Source organism: Chiloscyllium plagiosum, unplaced genomic scaffold, assembly GCF_037043375.1.
Source record: "Chiloscyllium plagiosum isolate Xiang-an unplaced genomic scaffold, Cpla_swu_hap1 HiC_scaffold_23, whole genome shotgun sequence".
NCBI classification, from domain to species: Eukaryota; Metazoa; Chordata; class Chondrichthyes; order Orectolobiformes; family Hemiscylliidae; genus Chiloscyllium; species Chiloscyllium plagiosum.
This window is the reverse complement of record NW_028270161.1, coordinates 46,888,410-46,909,218: the sequence shown is the minus strand read 5'-3', so window position 1 is coordinate 46,909,218 and position 20,809 is coordinate 46,888,410. Positions and strand designations below refer to the sequence as shown.

Sequence of the window (20,809 nt, the reverse complement as noted above, 5' to 3'; positions counted from 1 at the left end):
GTGCTGGTAAATGGGATATGATTAGGTTAGGATATCTGATCAGCATGGATAAGTTGGACTGAAGGATCTGTTTGCATGCTGCACAAGTATATGAATCTAGTGACTTTCTATCTCTCTTCCACATACTGGTTTTAAATAAAACATGGCTTCAGAAATACTGACAAATTAATCATTTAATCCCTTCATACACACAAACCATATGCCACTAGTTCAAACTCCAACTTCTAAAATAAATAACGTTAAAATGTATGTATAAATTACACCCTTATGCCACACTTGTCAATGAGAGAGCATCCCCACCAGGGTTTGAAACAAACCCAGCAGGATTTAGCCATAACCAAGAGGATTTACCATATGACCATAAGGAGATATGGCAGACAGGTGTGAGGCTTGTGTATCCTGCACCACCATTAAACCCTGGTGAGTTCAGGGATAATTAGTTTTAGTCATTAATTGATGATGCTAATTGATAAGCTCACCAGTGGCATTGGTTCCTATGTCAGAACCTTCCTGTCACCTGCAATGAATTCTCCTTCACCCTTCTCTGCACTCCACTCCCCACAGTCATAGTATCCTCTATGACAGGCTAAATTATATTCATCCCAAAGATGCACTTACATTGTGAGAATTTGGGAAAAAATAAGTTGGATTGATTACTGATTTTTTTCTACAATGCGACTGGAAAATGATTTCATTTTTACTTCTAAAAACCACTTATACAGCAGATTTTAGTTTATAGGTTTAGGAATTTCAGCTTTGCATTTCAGCAATAAATAATAATATGCACAATTACAACAATATTCTTTCAACTTCAGAACTAGTAAATTTAATAAAGTTTTAACCTGCTTAGAGTTCATTAGCTCAGTGTGTTTTTTAAATGAAGTTACCGAGCCCCGAAAAAATGTTCTGGAGGAGAGGAAAGCAGGCTTTACTAACCATGAATAACTAGCTCCAAAGTGTTGAGGCAATTCTGTGTTCTGTTGATTTAAGTTATGCTGCAAGGAATTGTTCCCTTGAGGATGCAGCATCAGCAATTTGGCAGACCTCATTGGAAATGTACTTATTGAGAAGTACATTTGGTCCATTTTGCAAATGGTTGAGATATCCTGAGGCATCTTCTGATTTGGAAGATCTTTTCTTTCAATGTGAGGTCAAGCGCGGGAGTCAGTTAGTAGGAAGCACCTTTTCCCATTAGATGTTTTAACACAGGAGAAGAGGTCTGTTTGAAGCAGAAGGATGGCATGAATCCCAAGTTGTTCAGACAATCCGGCTCTGCACCAGACTTTTCAAGGTCCATAACATTCACCTATCATCAGCCTGAACCATTGTGCTAGTTTTGAGGAAACCCTGTTAACAATTAAAGGAAGAGTTTGTACTTCCACAGGAACAAATTTTCAGAAGTTGTTATATATCAAATATGTATTGTTGAAATTTATGCTCTGTGACTAAAAGATCTGTGTCTGCAGTGCAAGATTCAATTGAAAATGATTTTTCCATTCTGATGAAGTGGAGGTGCCAGTGTTGGACTGGGGTGGAAATGTCAGAAGTCACATGACACCAGGTTATACTCCAACAGGTTTATTTGAAATCACAAGCTTTCTGAGCACTGCCTGTCACTCTGAAAGCTGTGATTTCAAATAAACCTGTTGGAGTATAAACTGGTGTCATGTGACTTCTCACTTTATCTTATTATGAATAACTTAAATAGTTGAGCATCTAATGCTGTTGGTGATTTGTACAATCTGTGACATATGCTTCATATGTTTGTTTGCCAACCTCTGTTCACCGTTTAGCAGACACATTGTCCCAATGTATATTAACAGTTTAATTTTCTTCAGGACCCTTAATTACCAGTGTTAATCCATCTTCTTTGTGTGTTATCCAGGCATTTGTAATTGCCATTACGTCTGACTTCATCCCACGCCTTGTTTACCAGTACATGTATAGTGATGATGGAAGTATGCATGGATTTGTGAATCATACCTTATCGTATTTCAATATCAGTGAATTTCTACAGGGTACACATCCACAATCATCCCATTTCAACAATATTAAAGTTTGCAGGTAATAAATATAGGAGAAAGTGAGGACTGTAGATGCTGGAGATCAGAGTCAAAAACTGTGGTGCTGCAAAAGCACAGCCGGTCAGGCAGCATCCAAGGAGTAGGAGAGTCAACGATTTCAGCATAAGCTCTTCATCAGGCTGTGCTTTTCCAGCGCCACACTATTTGACTCTGATTATATGTTCAGCTATTGTACTTTTATGTTCAGCTATTGCTGCCACTTGATTACTGTCGTTTATCTGTAATAGAGACTGTTTAGCTGGCAGATTTCATGTAATTAAGTCCCTGTTTTTCTCTATTGAAGCAGAAAAATAGGATCTTCATTTGGCAGGAAAAATGCTTCTGTGCAACATTTTACATGCAACTAGTTTATAGATATGTTCCTTTGACCAAATGATGTGGAGGCAATTTAAAATCCAAGTTGTCTGTCTTAATAAAACACAACATGACTGAAACCAAGCTTGACTCAGAGAAACGTCAGTTTGCACAGTTTTAAATAAGATTGCATCTGGTACTGTACATGATCTTATTGTGGTTCCTTCTGTGACTCAATTGTTCACGATAGAGTCTCTTTCAGTTACATAACCACATGATTGGTCTTATTTTCAATAGTTTTTCTAGAGCCTTCATGATCTGGGGAAGTTTTTACATATTATTGCAACTCAGCAGAACTAATTAGCCTTATCTTTACTTCCTATGATCCCACCCCCAAACCCCTACCCAACCAACCTCCACACTCCATTCTGACACATTACCACAGATACAAGGATTACAGGGAACCACCATGGTCTGATCATGCCTATGATTACTCCAAGCAATATTGGGCTATTCTGGCTGCACGCTTAACATTTGTTATAATCTTCCAAGTAAGTGAAGGGCAATGGGAATTCATGGCACAAAATGGTAAGCAGAGCAACATCTGTATCTTATTAAATGGAATTGAAACTCAAATGAATTTTGAACAAAATTTGTCTTTGGATAAATTGGATTGTAAATCACAAATGCTGCTTAATTGGTGTTTAAGTGACAAGGTTAGGAAATTGTAGCTTTGCAGTTGTGCAGTTAAACAGCTGATCATTGTCAAAAACTGAAAGAGGGGTGGAATGGATTCATGTAATATCAATCAACGTTTCATCAATTTTGTGTAATTGTAACAAAAGTACATTATTTCAACGCTGGCAGCATTCTGTATTCGACAGTATGAAGGAGACAAACTCGACATTTTTCTATTGCCACTAAGATCCAGTGTTTTCAGAGCAGATAATGGAGGTACAACTGTTTTTTTTTTAATTCTCTCTGGGAGCTGGACAGTCAAGCAATCCTTGGGTCTCCTGTGGAGACTGAGCTTCAATATAAAGGGGTCCAGCAATTACAAATTTAAAACCTCTGTAAATTCATTACAGAATAATGAGATCTTTAAGCACCAATGCTGTTCAGGGGCTACTTCTCTGCCCCAGCTGTAATGTGCTGTCAACATTTGACCTTACAAAGGGCCTAGTCCTGAAATATTCAGACTGGTTTTAGCCAAACTGATATGAATGAAGCAAAAATCAAAGGTTTGAAGCAATATTGGATGAGATGATTTGAATGTGTCGGAGCCCTATGCCATATTTCAGCATTGTCCAAGTATTAAGCTTTGCTGTGTATCAGCATGTTTACCTTCCTTCCCAAATATATAACCTGAGCATCAGTGCTAATTTTTAAAATTCTTTCAAAAGAAGTGGACATCACTGACAAGGCTAGCATTTATAGCCCATCTCGAATTGCCCTTGAGAAGATGGTGGTGAGTTGTTTTGTGAAACTGGTGCAGTTCAGCTGGTTTTGGGACTCCCACAGGGAAGAAGTTCCAGGATTTTCATCCAATGATAGTGAAGGAAAAGTGATACAAGTCAGGGTGATATGTGGCTTGGAGAGGAAGCTTGCGAGTGGTGGTGCTGACATCGATCTGCTGCCCTTTACCCTCCAGGTGGTGAAAGTTCTAGATTTGGGAGATGCTATCGAAAGAACTTTGGTAAGTTTGTACCAATCAACTTGTAGATGGCGCACACTGTGCCCTGGCAGGAAAGGAGGGAATATTTAATTTGTTGAATGACTTGTCAAACAGGCCGGCTGTTTTTTACTGAATGGTGTCAATGTCTTATGTGTTGTTGGAGCTGCATTCATCCAGTCAAGGGGAAAGTATTCCATCACATTCATGATTTGAGCCTTGCAGATGGCACTTTGGGAGTCATGAAGTGAGTTGCAAAACACAGAATTTCTAACTTCGGATTGTTCTTACAACTGCACTGGTCAATGGTAACCTTTAGGATGTTAATAATAAAGTTCCAGTAATGATATTACCATTGAATGTCAAGGGACAATAGTTGAATTCTCTCTTTTCTCAGAGATGGTCATTGCCTGGCACTTGTGAGGCACATGTGCTCCTTGCCACTTAGCAGATGGAGCCGAATCTAGTTCAATCTTTCTGCAAATTCGCACAAATTGTTTCGGTATCTGACGAGGGAATAGTGCTGAACATTGTGCTGAATATACCCTTTTCTGACCTGATGATGGACGAAAGGTCATTAATGAAGCAGCTGAAGATGGTGGTTCTAGGACTCTCCCCTGAGGAACTTGTACAATGATGTCGTAAGATCAACGTGATAGGCTTCAAAAAAAACAACTATCTTCCTTTCTGCCAGATATTACTCCAACAAGTGGCACCCCTCCCCACAACAGATTCCCATCTACTTCAATTTTGCCAGGGTTCCTTTTTGGCACACTCTGCCAAACACTGCCTTAATGTCAAGGGTAGGCACTCTAACCTTCTGATTTCATCTCTTCTTGTCAATGTTTGGACTAGGTCTGTAATGATGTCAGGATTTGTGTGACCCCAATGGAACCCAGCTCATTGCTGATAACATGTTATTTATGGAACCTCCATCTCCTCCTGTTGGTTGTTTAATTGATCACTACCATTCACAAAAGATTGTTGCATGACATTAGAGATTTGATCTGCTCCATTGGTTGTGGGATTGTTGAATCCTGACTTATGCATGATGCTTCCACTGTTTGGCACACTAGAGATTTCTGTGTTTTACCTTCACCAAGTCTCACTCTAGGAATGCCCATGCTGCTCCTGGCAAGCACTGCTGCAGTCTTCATTAAACCAAGATTGATCCTGTGACTTAATTTTAACAGTAGAGGGAAGGATTGCTGACCATCAGGTTACAGCATGTGGCTGAATACAATTCTGCTGCTGCAGGTAGCTGGTCCACAACACCTCATGAATTTTGAGTTGCTAGACCTGTCTTGAAACCATCCATTTAATGTAATGGCAATACCACACAATACAATAAAGGCTATGCCCTAAGTGAAGATAGGATTTTGTCTTCATAATGACTCTGCTGTGGTCATTCCTACCTAACTGTCACAGTCAGGTGTATCTGCAATTAACAGATTGGCCAGGATATGATCAAACAGGTTTTCCTTTTAGTTCAGTCCATCATCACCTAGTACAACCCCAGTCTAGTGCCTATTTCCTTTTGTATCAGCCAACTCATTCCATATGCTTATGACTGAGCTACTATTGGTCATTGACATAGAAGTGACCCCACCCAGAACATATTCTGTCCACTTGCCACCCTTCAGAGATTTCTCCCAGTGGTGTTTAACATGGAGCAGTACTCATTCATCAGGCATGGGTGGAGTATTTGGTAATCAGTGAAACATTTTCCTTTGCCCATTTTTGACTTTACGTCAGCTGTCATGGGTCCAGTCAACATTGAGGTGATGCTGAAAATGTGTTGCTGGAAAAGCGCAGCAGGTCAGGCAGCATCCAAGGAACAGGAGAATCGACGTTTCGGGCATAAGCCCTATTCCTGAAGAAGGATTTATGCCCGAAACGTTGATTCTCCTGTTCCTTGGATGCTGCCTGACCTGCTGCGCTTTTCTAGCAACACATTTTCAGCTCTGATCTCCAGCATCTGCAGCCCTCACTTTCTCTAAAACATTGAGGTGCCCCCAGGATAATGCCCTCCTGACGGTAAACCACTGTGCCTTTGCTGGGTCTGTCCTGCCAATGGGACAGAACCCAGTGATGATAACAGTGACTAGGACATTGACTGTAAGCTATGACTCTGAGTACAACTGTATAGAGCTATTATTTGACCAGGCTGTGCGTGCTATAATACCTAAACAGGTGCAAGGTTTTATTTCTTTTTTGATTTTTTGTAGTAATTTGGTAGAACTGAGTGGCTTGCTAAGCTATAGCCAGAGGGCAATTAAGGGTCAGAGTCAATCTAATCACTATAGATCTAGAGTTACATGTAGGCCAGGCAAGGACAGCAGATTTCCTTCCTAAAGGACATTAGTGAATGTGTTGGTTTGTACAACAATCAATGAAGTTTCATGACACCTTTTCTGAGACTAGCTCAATGCATTCACCTCGTGTGGACTGGCACTGCTATATTATCATACGTAGGTGACAGTCACTCCACACAGCTTCAATAATGTAGTCTTCTAATGAACCACTTTGATATGTTTTTTAATATTGTCTAAAGTAAACACTACTAACTTTAAAAAAAAGTGTTTTATCTTGTGCTTTGAAGCAATACCGATAGCAGCACATTGAGACATTGGAATACCTCCAACTGTTGGTAACTGCACATACATTGCCCTTAAGGCTGCTTTCTCCTTATTGCTAAGTAAGGTCTTTCAACTTCTTGCATATTGTAACACTCCTTCATTCACATCGATACATCATCATAGGTTCTCAAATACAGCTCTCTAGTGCAGTGTCTAAGACTCCTCTCTTCACAAGTACATTCTAAACTGGTGTCTTCTCACTGATTTGATGTCAATCGTGTCATCAGTTACATCATCATCATTTACGTGAATCTCATTATACCACAAAAAAGTGTAAACGTGTCCTTCTTTGCATACTATCAGGTCTTTATCCACTGTATTACAGCATTACCTTATCTGAGAAAAAGAAATAATACATCATTTCAGACCTTATTTATTTTCTCCACCTTTCTCAATGTACCCTATTACATAAGTGGTCCATAATCTGCGACAGTTTGTTAGTGATGAAAATGTTAAGGGTGATGGTGATGCAGCAACTGCCGCTTTGACATGTTGCTGGATGGCAGATGCTGAGATAAAAAATCTCTTAACTAGAGTCATCAACTCTCGCTAATTTCCCTCGTAGAAAGTACAGTGGAGTGAGAGGAAAACAGGACAGTGTAGGGATTGAACCGGGGAAATCCATGGACTTTGTGGCTTTCAAGGCCATGATTTCAGCACCAAGTCATTCTTAGCTTTTCTGGGAAGTAGGTAGATGCATAACAGCAAATTTCTTATCCATTATAATGCAATCGATGGAGAAGAAATGTTTCATTATCTCTCAAAAAATTCTCATTTAAGCAAAAAGGCAATTATGTCCCAAACAAATGCTTTCACACTTCTTTCAGTGGCCATGTTGGTTCTCATGACCCTGAATATGGACGTATAAAAGTTTAATTTAGAGTGTAATGAGCGTATGAAAATCATCAATTATTTCAGGGATAAAAGGCACAATACTTCAGCACAAATCTACCTTGCCTATCTTCAAATGCATGAAATAACCACTCGTACAAATGCCTGCTTCTTTCTCAAGTTCTCAGATACAGTCTTTTGATCTTTGGACTTGAATCACAATTTTGCAGGCTGCTAGAAGCAGTCTTCAGCAGCTGTCTAGCCAATATATTATTGAAGCACCATTGCTTTAGCTTAGACCGCTTCTCAAATCCCTGTGGTCCTTATTCACTGCCATGGTGAATGTATATCAGGCCTGAGTGCATTTGCTCTGTTTCTGGCCATTCACGTTGTCTGAAGTTACTGAGTCAACTCTTGGCCTGACCACCAAAATGATGTTGATTTCTAGATATCTTCTGGACCATCTCTCCACAGCTGATTCAGGCCTTTTCTTGATCCTGATACCCAACCAAATGGTATATGTGGAAACCTACTTCTTGACTTGAAATAGAGTATACAACATAGAGATTAAATGTGTCAGTAAAGAGATATGTGTGGGACCACAGAGAGGAAATATAATAGACAATAGACAATAGGTTCAGGAGTAGGCCATTCTGCCCTTCGAGCCTGCACCACCATTCAATATGATCATGGCTGATCATCCTTAATCGATATCCTGTTTCTGCCTTGTCTCCATAACCCTTGATTCCACTATCCTTGAGAGCTCTATCCAACTCTTTCTTAAATGAATCCAGAGTCTGGGCCTCCACTGCACTCTGGGGCAGAGCATTCCACACAGCCACCATTCTCTGGGTGAAGAAGTTTCTCTGTCCTAAATGGTCTACACCGTATACAAAACAAATAGAACACAGTCTTGTAACAAACTATAAATTTCAATATTACATCTTTTCACAATCCATATATCCTTAAAAGGTCCCTTTGTATGGGGATAGTATGGGTGTCACCTACAATGGCTTGTCTAGCATAGCCATTGGTTCTATACAAATGGCCTGTCATTTGTGAGGTCAGTGAACTAAACTGATCTAGTTTGTTTGGTTGGTATTCTAAGATCTTGGAATGGGATCACCCTAGAGTATACAAGAATTATAATGGTGTCTTTAACAGCACACACCATCATTGGAGTATAACTATGTAAGTGATGTATGAGGAGCAAGGGGAACATGTTACAAATTGCTGGCTGATTTGCATCATTCTAACACTGAATGAATGAAAATCCGAGTTCACCCTTATCATTCCTTTTAATGAGAATGGGTTGTTGAATTTTAGCTGTAAGGACCCATTCAGTGAGGAGACTTCTGTCTCTACGAAGATACTTAATTTCTCCAGCTCAGAATGGAACATTTGAATCAGTGGTCTCTTAGTCTTGCAGATAATAAACAATCCTTAGAGATTCTTAAAATCATATTTTTAAAAACTAATTATTTCTTAATTTTTCTTTCCATTTATTTTCTTTATCTTAATATTATCTTCTCCTCAGTATCTCTATTTATCTTGTACCTATTTGATTCTATTTCACATCACTTTGCAATTATGTTATTCTGTTAATTTTTTCCAACCCTCAAGTAAGTCAATTGCAGGTAATGTTGTAAATTAATATCCCTTCATCTCACCATGTCATTGTAGACTTGCAACATTTTTTGATCTGAAATGGGAGAAAAGGTCACTCACAGCTAGATCTCTCGCACCAACAAATACTGTGCTGACATAGTTTACAAATCTGGGAGATAACAGAAATTGTTATCAGAGATTCCTGACATAATTAAAGAGATATTAGGACAGTTGCAATTCTGACAGCTTTCGCTTCCACCCTTCACCAAGTATATGACTCACCAGACAACTACGGAACTGCTGTTCAGTCTATCTATCCAAACAATACAATTGATTAATAACATGGTTGCATGCCTAGTGGCTAAGCACTGTCTTGACCTTTGGCACTTTATCAAAGGAACCCGCTTTTGATTGAAAAGGCGCCAAATTGTATCCTAGGAGGATTAGCCTTTTGCTTCTTTGCTAGTGCCATGTTAATGGAATGGAAGGCGGTCCATTAAACAAAAGCAGCCATTTTATATTCATCAAAGATTGAGTTTTAACATTTTTAAATAGGATTCTCAGCTTTTAATGTCTTCAAAACAATGTATTGTGCACGTCAAGCATTATTTCACTGACAATTAGCAACATTTTGTGTCATCATATCTTTGTGCTGACTAGTACAATCCAGAAGAGTAATGGTTTTCACCTCTCAGCATATACAAGAGAGGTTTTGAGCAGACCACTCTGTTTATAATGTAGAAGATCACAATTAAGGGGTAACCATTTATCCAGCGGCATGTCATTCAGCTCACTGAAGTACATTTGTTCATGGCAAGCTCCCACAGACAGCATTATGATAAGGACCAGGTGATATGTTTTTATGGTTTTGATTGATGGATAAATATTAGACAAGACACTGAAGAAAACTCCCTACTTCTCCCCCAAAATCCCCTCTTCAATACGTTCAGGACAGCCAAGGGAACTTCAGGTTACACTGCATTCTAGAAGTGCCATGTACCCTCAGTACTGCACTGGAACATCACATTTAATTATTGTGCTCAAGTCCTGGAATGGGACTAAAACCTTCTGGCTCTGAGGTGAGAGTTCGACCAACTGAGCTATAGCTAGCACAGAAGATGAATGATGTTGCAATGTCTAAGAAAAACTGGTTTGAGAGACTAAAACAATGTTGAAAATAGCACATTAGAGCTGGATTGCCTCAGCATCTCTTTCTGGTGAAATGTTGGCCTGCCCTGAGCATTATTTTAACCAGCCTATAATATGCAGCTCCTCAAGGTTTTTGTAAACAAATATTGAAATACTTAGGAATAGAAAGTGGCCATTTGGCTAGCAAGCTATTCCAAGATACTCCACAAGCTGTCACCACAATTAACAGCAGTCAGATGAGAAAGAGCAGTAATTGAAATCTGGTTATGAATTGACATGATAGGGGGGAAGGAAGCTTGACAATTTCAATTTGCTATCCATTTACTAAGTTTTCAGAAACGTTTCTCCATATCAGCTAATTGTGGTTAGCTGTTAGTTATAATAGTTGACAGCTCATGAGCTTTCTCCATTTGGCTTGATTAATTGGTGATTCAGTGATTTTCCTTATCCTGTTGGTCATTTAGTCATGTTCAGTTTTCAACAGAGGACATTTCACATCCTAGAGACTGTTTTCTCAGGAGAATATTGTAGGCAATTGCTTAAAGGACACATTAATCAAGAGGCTACCTCTACATTTTAAATACTTAATTGTATTGTGGCAGGTGCAATAATTGCATATCCTTCTTCCTTCAAACGTAGCAAAAGAGATGCCCATTCAATGAAGTAATGGCTGACCTATTGATCTAATTTCACATGTACCTTTGTTATATATGTCTCCATTTCACAATTGACCTCACATATTTTTCTTTTTGTTGAAGAGAGTTACAAAGTTCTACCGGACCTTGCATGTAGAGATGTTTCCTATCATAGTTGAAAAATGTGGTGCTGGAAAAACACAGCAGGCCAGGCAGCATCCGAGGAGCAGGAGAATCGACGTTTTGGGCATAAGCCCTTCTTCACGAATCTGAAGACCTGGCCCGCTGTGTTTTTCCAGCACCACATTTTTTAACTCTGGTACTCCAGCATCTGCAGTCCTCACTTTCTCCCTGTTTCCTATCATAGTTTTACTCCTAAATGGGCTGTCTTTAATTTAAGCCATTGCATCCAAGTTCTAGATTCCCTAACTTGCAGAATTAGGGTCGATGGAGAGAAACTATCAATTCCCTTCAATATCTTGAAGACTTCAATCGAGTCACCCTTAATATCTGTGTTTTATTTTTGTTTAACTCTGAGGAGCATAGGAATAGGAATAGATCGTTCAGTCCCTTGAGCTTTTTCCACCATTTAATGAAAGCATGGCTGATCTGTGACATAACATCATATACCAGCCTTTGACCCATATCCTTTAATACCTTTGCTTAACATGTCCATTCCTTTAGTCATCTCTTGCCTTTGTAAATCAATGCTTGCTGTCACTGATCTGCTGAAAAATTTCAAGGTGCACAGCAAACTCATGCTGAATTATAAACATAAGTAAATTCCTAACAACAGATATTACGCTAACTGCTCCATAATTCCCTGGTTTCTCTCTCTCTCCTTCTAGCTCAAAAAACACTAGAGTTCATGGATGCCTACATTTTGTTGCTTTCAAATGCCTTATAAAATATTTACTTTTTCTAAAGGTAGAATCATCTCATTCTGCGTAGTGTTAATGAAACAATAGCAAAGACGTTTAGAGTTAGCAAGCTGAGAACAGGAGCCAGAGATGAGACAATTTCAATACCAGAGTGAGAAAACTGGACACTAGGCTGTCCTCAAAGAGTGTCCACCTGTTACAGAACACACTTGGTCTGCACCAATAATTTTCCATCCAAGCTGCAAAGATTAAAGTTGCCCCCATGTTCACTGGATCAAAGAATGTTAAACTGGCATCTAACAGAGGTATTACTATATATGTAAGATATTCAAAAAGATCAAATTACGAAAGATTATTTTCACTGGTTTGTGAGTCACTTTGCAGGAGACAGAGACTGAGAATCAGTACAAAAAGCATACAGAGGGAGATGGATTCTAAGACTGAAAAACACTTACTATTATTGCTACAAGTATCTATTAATCAATCAGTAAGCTGCAAACTATCTTCAAGTAAAGAGATTGGCTTTGAAGGAACACAGGTCACAGATAGAGTGGGAAGTTTGTAACCTTTGGTTCCTTGATCATACTTTCTTCATGTACACCTTTTCAGTACAAGTTCCAGACTGGAAGTAGTGCTTAGAGATGTGAAGAAGTAAAATAGGAAAAAGTGTGGGAAAGAACAAGGTGTTAGATGGGAGGATAGCATTTCAAAGTTAATGTCACAATAGCATAGATATAATGAATGAGTAGCTCCTTTTCGAGCTAGCGGTTCTGTCTTTTTGTGATTTTATGGAAGTGCTGCCTCACAGCGCCTGAGACCCGGGTTCAATTCCCGCCTCAGGCGACTGACTGTGTGAAGTTTGCATGTTCTCCCCGTGTCTGCGTGGGTTTCCTCCGGGTGCTCCAGTTTCCTCCCACAGTCCAAAGATATGCAGGTCAGGTGAATTAGCCATGCTAAATTGCCTGTAGTGTTAGGTAAGGGGTAAATGTAGGGGTATGGGTGGGTTGTGCTTCGGCGGGTCGGTGTGGACTTGTTGGGCCGAAGGGCCTGTTTCCACGCTGTAATGTAATATAATCTAATCTAATCTAATCTAATGATGGTTCAATGACAACAGAACTAAGAACAAACAACTTGACTGATGAAACAAACCTGCAGTCTCAACCTTCAGTCAGCTTGCCTGTCCTCAATTTCATATAATTATCATTTTCCATCATTGCTGATTATTTTGGATGGGTATTGCAGGCTACAGTTCATTTATCAAAAATGTGGGTAACCATCTGATGCCTTTTGAAGGTTGAAAAGTTACTTGTAAACAGAGTCTATTCATTCCGAGAAAAATAAATGTGAAACATATTACATAACATATCTTCTCTCCTAAATAAAAAACAAAAGAACTGAGGATGCTGTAAATCAGAAACAAAAATAGAAGTTGCTGGAAAAGCTCAGCAGGTCTGGCAACATCTGTGGAGAGAAATCAGATTTAACCTTTCGGGTCCGGGTTCTGAGGAACGTTAACTCTGACATCTTTTCTCATGTTGGGTCAGAAGTCAGATAATTACAGTGGGGTGACAGTCCTAGACTTATATTGTCACTGGACTCAAAGTCCAGAACAATATGCCAGGTTCAAACCCCACAATGGTGTCTGATGGAATTTGAAGTTCGAAGAATAATTTCAGAATTAAAAGCTAAAATCAGTAATGGTGAGCATGTGACTATCATTGATTATTATAAAGTGTCTTAAAGAAGGAAATCTGCCATCCTCACTTGGTCTGACCAAGATATGGACGTGCCTATGATGGTTTGCGGTGGACAAGGTCAGAAGTCACATGACACCAGGTTATAAGTCCAACAGATTTATTTGAAATCGCAAGCATTCGGAGAACTGCTCCTTCATCAGATGAACATTTCACCTGACAAAGCGGCAGTGCTCCAAAAGTTTCCGATTTCAAATAAAACTCTTAACCATAACCTGATGTCGTGTTACCTCTGACTTGGTCTGACAAACTTATGGCTTCGGGTTCACAATAATGTATTCTTAACTGCCCTGTGAAATGACACAGCAAATTATTCAATTCAAAGTCAGTTTGGAATAGTCAAAAAATTCTGTCATAACGGAATGCAAAGCAAGATAAATGTTAGTTGGTTGGCTGTAAAGCAACATTATTCAATGAATAATAGTAGCACTTTGGCTCGATGTACAAAATGGGAGAATTTGCCTCTTTGTTGTTCCTCCAAAGTAAACACTAAAATTTGCATTTTCCTACATACTCTCATACAGTCTTGGGGCAGCAAGGTGGCTCAGTAGTTAGCAGTGTTACCTCACCGGGCCAGGGACCCAGCTTCAATTCCAGCCTCAGGCATCTGTCTGTTTGGAGTTTGCGCATTCTCTCCATGTCTGCGTGGGTTTCCCTGAGTGTTTTGGTTTCCTCCCACAGTCCAAAGATGTGTAGGTAAGGTGAATTGGCCATGCTAAATTGCCCATAGTGTTCAGGGATGTGTGGGTTAGATGCATTAGTCAGGGTGAAATGTAGAGTAATAAGGGAACAGGTCTGGGTGGGTTACTCTTCAGAGGCTTGGTGTGGACTTGCCTGGCTGAAGGGCTTGTTTCCACACTATAGGAATTCTAATTCTAATTCTAACCTAGTCTGCTCATATACTCTTTTGTCCTCACCATCACCTTCCCAGGCACCAAGAGCTACAACATTAAAAAACTGAGGAAGGGTCATCAGACCCAAAACATTAACTCTGATTTCCCTTTACTGATGCTGCCAGACCTGCTGAGCTTTTTCAGCAGGTCTGGCAGCATCTGTTTTCTGTCTAAAAAGGACTATTGTCTATTTCACCAGGTAGGAGATATCAAATGCTTTGGCAAAACTGCTCAAGATGACAATCTTTATACCAACACCTGGAGTTCATTCAGAATTCTGTTCCTTAATTTTTAAAAAAAATTCATTAAAAGCTTCTAATTTTCAAAAAGCAGTTGCCTTTATTGTGTGAATGCAACATTTCGTTATGCTTCCTTGGACAGATTTGTGAATGAGAGGGGAGTCTGAACAGGCCCACTGTTACTAATCTGTCCTTTCTTAACACTTGAAGGATGGTGTACAATAAGGAGTATGAATTGAGCACCAAAGGAATAAACAAGTGAAGCAACCAAATATGTGCAACAAAGACTGTCCACAAATGAAATAAGAAGTCAGGAAACTGGAAATAAAAATGTGGGTTTTTAAAAAAAATAAAATCCCTACAGTGTGGAAGCAAGCCATTTGGTCCAACGAGTCCACATCACCCCTCCGAAGACCGACACCCCCATCCTATTCCTGGAACCCTGCATTTCCTATCACTAATCTACGTAGCCTGCACACCCCTGAACACCATGGGTAATTTAGCATGGCCAATCCACCTAACCTTCAAAACCTTTGGATTGTGGGAGGAAATTGGATCACTCGGTGGAAACCCTTGCAGATACAGGGAGAATGTGCAAACACCTCACAGGCAGTTACTCAAGGGTGGAATCAAACCTGGGTCCCTGGCGCTGTGAGGCAGCAGTGCTAACTACTGAGCCACCATGTTGTCCATAATTGCTTGTTTGTTATATGCTATTGGATAAATCCTGGACAGGTAACATTGATGTTGATATCTGGCCAACTAGCAATTTCTGGCTGTTGGAAATTAAGAAGTGAGCTATCGTCCATTCAATTTTTGTATTTTTATTCTCCTTGGTTCAATCTCACACCCTGACCCTTATTTGTGACAAGTAGTTAAATTCGGCAATAAACAAGAAGTTTTAAGAGCAGTCCATTTAGATGTGTTCAGTAAACATAAGGAGATAGACTGACAGTGAAAGTATGAGCACAGCAGGTAGAGGTGCTGTAGAAGGTAAGACAACATTCAAGTGCTAAGAAGCAAGGATGTGTGACCTTTCTGAATACCTTTGAGGTAGATTTAGAGGAAAGAAAGGAATTTAAAAAAATGAAACGATGAGCTTATCCTATCAGCTGTAGGTGTGGTCCTAGTTATACAATACTTCCTAATCCTGCAAAATCAAAGTTATGAGATAACTGGTCAGGTTCAAAGATGTCTTGGTGAAAAGTGCTACCACAAACAAACGGAAGTTGTTACGAACATGGGTCATTACAACATGGGTGTGTTATGAAATCTCTCCTTTAATGGTAATGTATACCAGCTGTTCTGGATAGGGGGAGTGGAGGTCAAACTAAACCTCTGCCTGGAGACAGTCCTGTGTAGTCTGACTGTCGGGGGAAAGAAAACCATACTGAAACTTATTTGAACATTAAGTGACTCCTTTCATATCTTGACACAGAAAATGGACAGGATTGGATGGAGTACAGCATAATTCCTTTCTCTAGTATCTCATTGTTTTATATTCTGCCTCTAGTAATTTATAGCATTGAGCAAGTGAAAACTTTTCCCTCCCTCCTCTCTCCATATGAAGCCTTCTACAGTCAACTCAGAGTCACACAGCAAGGAAACAGACCTTTTGGTCCAACCAGTCCATGCCAACTATAACCTCAAACTAAACTAGTCCCACCTTGGCCCATATCCCTCCAAACATTTCTTATTCATGCACTTATCCAAACGTCTTTAAAGCATTCACCACTTCCTCTAGAGGTTCATTCCACACACATTCCACCACTCAGTGCGTAAAAAAAAGTTGCCCCTCATCCTTTTTAAATATTTCTCCTCTCACCTTCAAAACATGCCCCCTAGTCTTGAAATTCCCCACCCTAGGGAAAAGACACCTACCATTCATCGTATCTATAGCTCCCATAAAGTCATTCCTCAACCTGCTACGTTGCAGTGAGATCAGTTACAGCCTCTCCCTATAATTCAGGGACTGTGTAAGTATCACAAATGAATCTTGTCATCATTTTGTGTTCCATGCATTGAATTTCAGAATCTGGTGATGGTCTTAAGTGAGGTGCTGGTTTGGCTGATTTCGGATGTTCCCAAGGACATCAGCATGCGAATGAAAAAGGAGAAAACTCTGTTTGTAGATGTGTTCCTGAAGGAAGAGCAGGAGAAGGTTAATCTGATTGAGAGCTTTCCAGTGCAGGACAGGCAGAGGCAAAAGCCGAAGAATGAAGTTCAGAAGAACCGAACGTCCAACTTCACTCAAAGAGCCAGAAGTCAGCGAAGTAGCTTCACTTCATTTAGCTCACAGCACACAGATGTCTGAGCTTCGGAAGCATCAGAAGACTAACCACATGTGCCCTTGATACTAGCTGGAACAAAACCAAGACTCACTGCTTGCAGTAAGCTGCAATTAATAAGGTTCTTACCCAAAAGCAAAGGAAATATCAGCTCGGCCGAGCATGAGCAGAATTTCAAAACCACAGAATGAAAGAAAATTGCAGTGAAATGCAACTGCAGATTGACATGGGTAATTTTCTGGGTTAAAATTCACCTGAAAAGTAAGGTGAAGGTCACAATGTGGGACAGGGGTTGTCTACTGAATGTGACTGAGACATTAGAAAGAACCTAATGGAAGCTTGATGTGATCAGAATGATTAGGTTCAATTGAACTCAGCCATACGATGTATGTGAAAGTTTGCTACATCTGTAAAATACTGTGCTTTGTTAAACTAAGGGGGGGATAAAAAATAGCTGTTTATGTTTTTAAAGAGAAGATTTTAATATTGAATGTGCAGTTTTTATGTATTTCATGTTTAGATACCGTCACTGTAATTGTTAGACGGGATGTTGTGAGATATACCTGCTAGAGCTATTTGATATTGGAAAAAATAAATTTTATTTCAACTTTTGTTTTGGAACTCAATTTTTTTTAAAACAACAATATTGGAAGGTGAAAATTGTGTTTCCAATTTGAAGCCTCCTCCACCTGGATCACAGTAGGGAATGGCTAGCCTCCAAATTCCCTATCACAGGTCGGAATTGTGAGCACAGCAGGTCAGGCTGCATCCAAGGACCAATAGAATCGACATTTCGGGCATAAGCCCTTCCTTTTCCAGCACCACACTCTCAGCTCTGATCTCCAGCATCTGCAGTCCTCACTTTCTCCTTGGAATTGTGAGCAGCATTTGTCCAGGTTTCTGAAATGTAGGTGCACCTCCATGGAGCAGTGCAGCTTCATGTACTTACCACTTAAAGAACGCCACAGGCATGGCTCAGGTATAACTGCTTTAAATACTCATCCGAAACTCTCTTCTCTGCTATTTCAGATGGACATATGAACTGTCCATATGTGTACTCTCCCACAGAGAGATTTCTGGCGAGTTGATTTAATCGTGTTCCAAAATATGTTATGTCTGATGAATGATTCAACAGAGGCTGATACATAGGGACTCCACATTTTTGTTTTTATGAATGAGTCTTAATGATAGATCTCAATGTTGGAAATTGGACTTCATTTCCAAGATTTATTGCGTAGCAAGATATTTCCTTGAAATGATGTTACAGCAATAACTAGCTTCCCAAATCTCCAGCATCTGAAAACAAAGGGAAAGGTCACAAGAATCACTGAGGTCATGATATCTTATTGAACCAGTGTCAGTGGTTTGTCTGCTGCTTTATGTGGGTTCTATCAGTGGATTGTGTGGGGAAATAAGTTTTTACTCTTACAAAGAGTAAGATGAAGGTGGGCAAGTGGACACTATTAAAGCAACGTCATGAGTAGTTGCCTGTGGTAACTTGCCAAATGTGTGCAAATAGCTGATTGACACGGCCAGCCAACAAAATAAGAAAGATAAATGGGGAAAAATGGCGTTTGTGGTGTAATGGTATAATGGTTGACTGCCTATATTATTTACAGTGATCACATCTCCCAAAATCTAACAAGGGATGGCTTTAAAAAAAAAATCCATCTCCCTGGAATAGAGCATTGTGATAAACATTATATTTGGATCCATTTGTTCCCATTTGTAATTTCTTTCTTGTAATTTAGCAGTAAAATTGATATATAATGTTCTCTATATTAGCATTTCCAATAAAGCAACTCTGTTCACAAGCACAAAATGAGTATCCAATGTAAAGAGCTGGACCAAATGTGCCTGTCTGAATTTTCAGCTACAGCAAGAGCTCCCAGTCTTTAGCTTTATTGCTTACTCAACAGAAAACCTTAATCTAAGCCTGTTTGTCCAGGATGTACCGCCCCTCTATTATTCACACATGTTCCACTGACAGCGGGGCATAGGAACAGGAGTAGGCCATTTAGCCCCTCGGGCCTGTTCCACCATTCAATGAGATCATGGCTGACCTGTGACCTAACTCCGTAGGCCTGCCTTTGGCCCATATCCCTTGATACCTTTGAACAAAAATATATCTATCTCGGATTTAAAGCTATACTCTGCTAAAGGGGTGCTCAGAATAAACTTCAATTTACAGTTACTTCCTATTTCCTGATTTTGTCTCTGTGAGGTTTGTGGGATTGGAGGTTTGAAGAGCCCTCTCTGTTATCTCATGTAGTGTTAAAGAAAGAAGCATGATCCAGTACGCCAGTTAAAAAAAAAGGCCTCATCCACACTCGTCAGTCACGTAAAAACAGACCACTGTTCTCTTCTGCAAATCACATCCCTTCCCACATGGAAACCAGTTTTTAAAATCTTAAATCAATCTGTTACACATGTTATAACACACCTTTGTATTGGATGATATTTAATCCTGGATCTTCTGGCCCAGAGGCATGGACATTACTACTCTGCCACAAGTGCCTGAAGGTAGGATGTTGTCCAGTGGAAGAAACAAGCCCAATACTTTGGCATTATTAGTGTCACACTGTAACCATTTGAGCTAAATATACACCTTTAATGCAACAATAATAAAAGTGAAGGAAATACATGGAAAGAGGGAGGGAATACATCAAAATGGTTTTTAAGGGGGCACTAATGCATTCCAGCTCCCACAGTGTCCATCTCTCTCCAAATGCATCAAGGTGACGTTGGAAAAGCTTAGAAGCTGGTTCTTAAGTATGTGTCTCAATTAATATTATCTATGCTTGATCATTCATAAAGCAGGTTCATATCCACACTGAATTAACTCAGCATTTGCAAAATTAGCATAGCTCACTGGCAAATGTATCCTAAATCTACTTACATCGACATCTTGACATGTAGGCTCATGTGTAGGATTGTGGGTTTCAACTTCATACATACCTCCTTGCAAACACTTAGTTTTGAACCGCTCTGCCTTGTTGTACTGATATCTTTCCACTTTTGAGCTTAATAGGCTTCCACTTTATTCATAATTTCATTATGATTCTCAAAACTTTAAAACAAATAATGTTATTAAAACTTCATGCAAATACTGAACCAACATACATATGCGATGTAGTTGACTGAAAAACAGTAAATAGAGGAACAAGCTTGCTAACAGTACAAGCTCTGTCTTGGCTCACAGGAGATAAATGTTTGACAGAGATTGGTTTGCATAGAACCACTGCAAAGCCTGACAGCTATTGTTCATGGATGAGTAACTTTTGGGCAAAGATTAATGCTGTAATATCGCCAAAGGTTTTTTTCTTGAGACTTAAAAACACAAAATCCAGAGCTCTGACATCAGGGAGTAACTTTGCCAAAAACCTTTCAAGGAACAATACTGAATAGACAAAAAAAAACCCCACTCTTTTAGACTTAGATATTATATACCAGATAGGGCCAATTATGTTTCTTTGGGGAAATTCCACCTCTGCTTTAACTGTGGTCTGACCTTAGATTTGACCTTACACCACCCACAGCTGAGACACTGACCTGTATCAGTCTCGTTCAGGTATATAGTTTCAAACCAATACACAGTCACTGTCAATTTGTTGGGCACTTGGAATGTTAATACAGGTAAGAACGTCTAGACAGCAGTAAAACCAACATTTTTGATTCATACTGAGACATCTGAAAACTGAAAAAGAATTAGGGAGAGGGAAGAGCATTTACAACATAATACCAAAATCATCAAGTTCAACAATCGATGAATTACTTTTCAGATATTGTCAGTCTTATTTGATGATAATTCTGACAGAGAGTGAGCAGGTTTTACAATCAGT

General features: G+C 39.6%; 1 protein-coding gene across 6 annotated transcripts in view; it reads left to right on the top strand.

The window, feature by feature from the left end:
• The window catches only part of LOC122561635 (anoctamin-1-like), a 206,812-nt gene that overhangs the window by 107,161 nt on the left and 78,842 nt on the right, over positions 1–20,809 (top strand). For 4 of the 6 annotated variants that reach the window (XM_087999622.1, XM_087999624.1, XM_043713573.2 and 1 more), the window contains 3 exons: positions 1,886–2,064; positions 2,824–2,929; positions 16,712–17,578. In XM_087999622.1, coding sequence (XP_087855748.1) covers positions 1,886–2,064; positions 2,824–2,929; positions 16,712–16,993 — 567 coding nt within the window. In that variant the 3' untranslated portion in view covers positions 16,994–17,578. Of the gene's footprint in view, positions 1–1,885; positions 2,065–2,823; positions 2,930–16,711; positions 17,579–20,809 lie in introns of those variants that run through there. The other 2 variants (XM_087999625.1, XM_087999626.1) reach the window with 2 other exon arrangements.